General features: G+C 42.3%; 1 protein-coding gene across 7 annotated transcripts in view; it reads left to right on the top strand.

Annotated features, from left to right (window-relative positions):
- sema3ab (sema domain, immunoglobulin domain (Ig), short basic domain, secreted, (semaphorin) 3Ab) overlaps positions 1 to 5,000 on the top strand; it is an 87,242-nt gene that overhangs the window by 63,633 nt on the left and 18,609 nt on the right. For all 7 annotated transcript variants that reach the window (XM_048256999.1, XM_048256995.1, XM_048256998.1 and 4 more), the window contains one exon: positions 2,838 to 2,998. In XM_048256999.1, the coding sequence (XP_048112956.1) occupies positions 2,838 to 2,998 (161 nt within the window). The remainder of the gene's footprint in view (positions 1 to 2,837; positions 2,999 to 5,000) is intronic.

Genomic DNA, 5,000 nt, shown 5'->3' with positions numbered 1-5,000 from the left:
TTGTCTGATGTATTTGTGTAAATAACCCAAGACTCTCAGTTGCTGTGGTCTGTTGTGGTAGCCATGATGGCAGGCGGGGTGGCGTGTTGGCAGCAGTCATTTTGAATGCCCTCCACAGCTACAGTAGCCTTTTAATTGCTGTGACAGAGTGGGCTCCCAAGGGAAAAAAAACAACCATCTCATTTCCGTCCAGAGAGAAGGAGAGTCTGAGGCCTGTAATTAGCTGTTCAGATTCTCACCCTCTTCTCTCCTCGTTTCCTCTCTTCTCCTCCTCTTCCCTCTCATCTCATCACTGGTTCTTTTCCTCCCTTGTTTTCTCCTGCAAGTCATCTGATTTATGGATAATTTATGGAGTGGATAATCATTCATTGTAGAATTATGTGAAATATAAGGTATGAAAATGTGACAGTGATTGTTGTTTTCAATGAAAGATCATACGAAGAAAAATGATTTATATGAGGAAATGCATAAATCAACATTCAAAAATATTGTATTGTACTGACAGTAATATGGAGTCGGATGTTTTAGAAGGTTACATTATGTTTAAAAAAACAGTCCCTGTAAATAATAGCCTCCTAGATATACTAACTATCAAAATGAGCAATATTTTCCAAGTTTATTTAATGTTATTTAGAACCTTGTGTCTGTCCCATTTAGTGTCGTCTTTTCAAGATATTTTTAAAGATATTTTTCAAGAAGATTTTCAAAGACATTTATATTGGAAATAACAATACTTTGTACTACTTCTACTGTATACATTTTGTATCTATAGTTTTGTTATTAAATCTGTTCTGTAGCCTCGTATGTTTAATGCTACAGCAGTAAGATTGAAATGCTTCCACTCATCAGCACGTTATGATATTTGGTATTCTAGAATAAAAAAAAGATTTAAGCTTATTCAAGAGAATCTGACACCCATCTTTGGAGTTAGTTACTGTGATGGGAGAAGACCAGATAGAAAGAAGTGAAAGTTATGGTTGATAGTTGTCTATGTGTTTGTCACAAGCTAAGATCAGAATTGCAATATGAAAGGCTTTGGTGGCTTGAGGCATAGTGAATTTATCTTAATGGATAATGTTAAGGAAGCAACCCTCAGCATTAAACATACTTTTACTGACGTTCATGATTTGTACTAGCTAATGCACTAGTGAATGTTCACAGAAAACTGGCGACTCTGGCTTGGCCCCGGTGTTTCTGACTGTATCACTGCTGCCATTGTGTAAACATGCTCAGCATGGGCTCAAATGATGAAATTTGATTTGCTGTTGTCAAAGACAGACAGGCGCTCCACACAGTATCACTCAATAGAGCTTTTCAGCATGCTGTTTTAGCCACAGACAAGAACCCGGGCCTTCCTGGAGTGCTTTATGGTGCTAGCATTCCGGTTGTAGCCACAGGTTAAGTTCTGCACAGCTGCTGTGACAGCTGCAAACCACACACGTCATCTACCAATTCTTCTGAGACATTTTCAGAAATCTGTCACAATAAACAAGTTAGCTACTTTTTGCCAGTTATGCTTGAAACAAGCTATCAATAAGGACATTTATGGTCTCAAACAGAATAACTACATATGCATTAAGTGTACCGATATGAAAAATGCATTGTGGAATGATACTCTCATATTTTACACAAAGTACTCCAGCCCCTATTGGTGTGAATAATCAATTATGCATGATGACTTAAAGACTCCACCAGCTGATATCATATCCTGTGTAAAATAATGTGCTTAAATAGAATGAATCTACACTGTGCATTGGGTTACACTGACCATGGTAATAGGTCTCACTGTCCCCTGTGGAACCACATACTGGCCGTGTGTTCCCTTGTGATACTGGAATAACACACTAGTGGGAATGTTGTTATTGAGGTTCAAATTACTTACTTTGAATCACATGCTTGCTGGAGCATGGGGCTGAAGTCAGGTTATCAATTTGTCAGTTTTGCCATTCAACATTTAGTTTTATGGAGTGTATTGTGTGTAGAGGCTTTTACTTAGAAAGTAACCTTGCACACACACACACACACACACATATTTTTTACAAGTCTGCAGGTGGAAGGCTGGGTGTGTGAGGTGTTTTGGTGAGGTTTTGTTCTCTCTGACTGGTCAGGGTGAGAGATCAGGATGCAGAGTGTGTTCGTCACGGTGTGTGTGTGTGTGTGTGTGTGTGTGTGTGTGTGTGTGTGTGTGTGTGTGTGTTTGTGCTTCTGTTTGACTGTGTGTACTTCTAAGCTTTCTGCCATAAATCGTGGTGACTCAGGTCACCTTCAGTACATGCAGTAGGCGGCAATGACAAATTTGCCTCAGCCAAACTCACACTTCCACGCGGCCAGAAAAGCAGAGCACATGGTAACACATTGTTATTCAGCTCCAGTCCTCCCCCACAGTTTGGGTGTGTTTGCCTTTGACCAAAACCACGCCATCGACGTCCACCAAACAGCCAATTAATATTTCTCTCCCGTTATATTCTCCAACTATAATTACAGGATCATTTTGTGTCAACATTTAACCCTACAATAATAGGTGCAAAAATGTTTTTAGTTGGAACGGAGATGGTAAATAGAAGCAGATTTGTGTTTATTGAGAGGGTGTACATTTACAAATAATATCTAAAATTGTATAAATAATAGTGAAGATAAACAGAATTAATCATAATTATGCATTCCAAGAAATTATCAATATTAACAATTCAATAAACTTAGATCCTTGCATTGATGAACTGGAAGGTGGTTTTGCACTATGTGCGGTTATTAAAAACAAAAATCAAATTGGTATGTCAAGACATTGTCGGTATGAAATGTTAATATTAAAGGTTATGTCTTTTTATAATTGTCCACAGAAATGTTGGAGTCCAACAACCTGGTGACCTTCAATGGACTGGCCAACAGCTCAGCCTATCACACCTTCCTGCTGGATGAGGAGAGGGGACGCCTATTTGTCGGAGCCAAAGATCACATTTTATCCTTCGACCTCGTGGACATTACCATGAACAATCAGTTGGTAAATATCAAAATGCTTAGTTGCTTTTTTATTTAGAGAAAGGGAGGAAGAGAAAGGAGGAGAAGAGAACGTCGGAGTACAATAGAAAAGAAAGGACGTAAGAGGGAAATAGTCATCACCTGGATGTCACAGTGCTCAGTCATGCTTTTTTCTTTCTCTTTCTCTTTCTCTCTCTCTCCATCTCTCTCTCCATCTCTCTCTCTCTCTCTATTGCCTGTTTCTTTCACACATACTCTCACACACAGGAACAAGCTATGAGCAGACAGGTTGACAGGGAAATTAAAGTGCAGGTCTGATTGGGAAATTAAAGTGTGGAAGTGCTGTCGCACTGATGATCTCTGGTGGACAAACAGCTGAAGATTGGCCTGTCTAGTCCTGCCGTGCTTTTCTCACCCACAAAGGGAACACACACACACACACACACACACACACACACACACAGCTGTACAGTGTCTATATTGTATGTAGACCACTGATACAATTCCTATGAAGAAACACTATTCATTTTCCATATCAGTTTGGCTATCCCCCCTCTCTCTCTCTTACTCTCTTACACACACACACACACACACACACACACACACACACAGATGCAGGGGAATCTGTGTCTTCGGTAAAGGCGGTATGAATATTTCAGAGGTGAGCTGTCACCCAGGCAGCGCTCCGCTCCTCTCCCCCCCAACAGTGCTCCTCTGCTGCACACCTGGTGAATAATAGAAATCGACGCCCAACAAAATGGAGACAAATTGCATTGTGGGGCCACCCCAGCGGACAGCTGCACTGTGGTCAGACCTGGGAAGCACCCTTCTACAGCCCTCCCGTGGCTATTTGTTTTAATGCTTCATGGGTAGGAATTGACATTTACAATGGCTTGGCATAGCCATGGGTTAATATTGGCACGTTGCGTCTTCTTGTCTAATTACAGCAAAGTGGCTGGTAGAAAGATCGATTGGTTCGGTCGAGAGGTAGCTCATTCCCTGGATTGAAAAACCTTAATTTAATGGCTGATTGAACAGTTAATTTCGAAGCCCTTACCCGAGACAGTGAGATGCCGATAGAGAAGAATACTTGGAGACACAAAGTGCACACCTCGGTGATGTAGCTTGGGCGCTCCCAAGCAGTTTGACTGATTTGCTTTGTGAGCGTTTATGCCATAGTGTTTATTCACGTTTATCTTGAGCAGTGGATCACTGGTTCAAAGTAAAAATAAAAGAAAATCTGTGAGTGACTGACATTTGCTCTTTCTCTCTCTTTCTCTCTCTCTCTCTACCCTCTCTTGCTCTTTCCTTCTCTGCCTCTCTTCCTTTCTCGTTTGTGTTCAGTACATAAAGGCAGGTGGGACATGGTCTATTCATACAACATGAAAAATTTATGGAGCAAAAGCCTCTTATCTTTTGTGGTGTTAGTATACATAAATGGCAGGCAAAGTGATTGTGCGAGAGAATGAGAGAAAGATACAGAAAGAGAGAGAGAGAGGGGGAGAGAAGAAAAGGGAAAAAAGAAGGTGGGTGTGCCCACCCCTGTCTCACGCTAGCACCAAGGGCATAGTGGGGGGCTGCTGGTGCTGGTGCTGGTGGTGGTGCTGGTGGTGGTGGAGGAGGGGGGTAGGTGGGGAGCCTCCTCATTCAGCAGCATCTGTTTCAGCGGGTGAAGGGAGAGGAAGAAAGGGCCGGCGCGGAACACACGGCATCTGTTTCAGTGAGAACCCTGGCCGGGCCAAGAGGCCACAGGTGACCTGGAAGGCCAAAAAACGCCGGACCGTCCATCTGATCCAGACCGATTTGGGCCCATTAAGATTCTATCGGGCCCGCCTTTCTCTTTTGCCTTCAATTTACTTTCTTTAAATCTCTCTAACCCCCTCTTGCGCTAAACTCTTTCTATCTCATATCTCCCTCTCTCTCTCTCTCCCTCTCTCCCTCTCTCTCTCCTTTCCCCTCCCTCTGTTCCCTTCCTCTCTCTTTCTCTGCCTGTGAGTCTGTCTATCCAGGCTGAGTCATTTCCC

This window comes from Alosa alosa, chromosome 11, assembly GCF_017589495.1.
Source record: "Alosa alosa isolate M-15738 ecotype Scorff River chromosome 11, AALO_Geno_1.1, whole genome shotgun sequence".
NCBI lineage: Eukaryota > Metazoa > Chordata > Actinopteri > Clupeiformes > Clupeidae > Alosa > Alosa alosa.
This window is presented reverse-complemented; position numbering and strand designations above follow the sequence as displayed.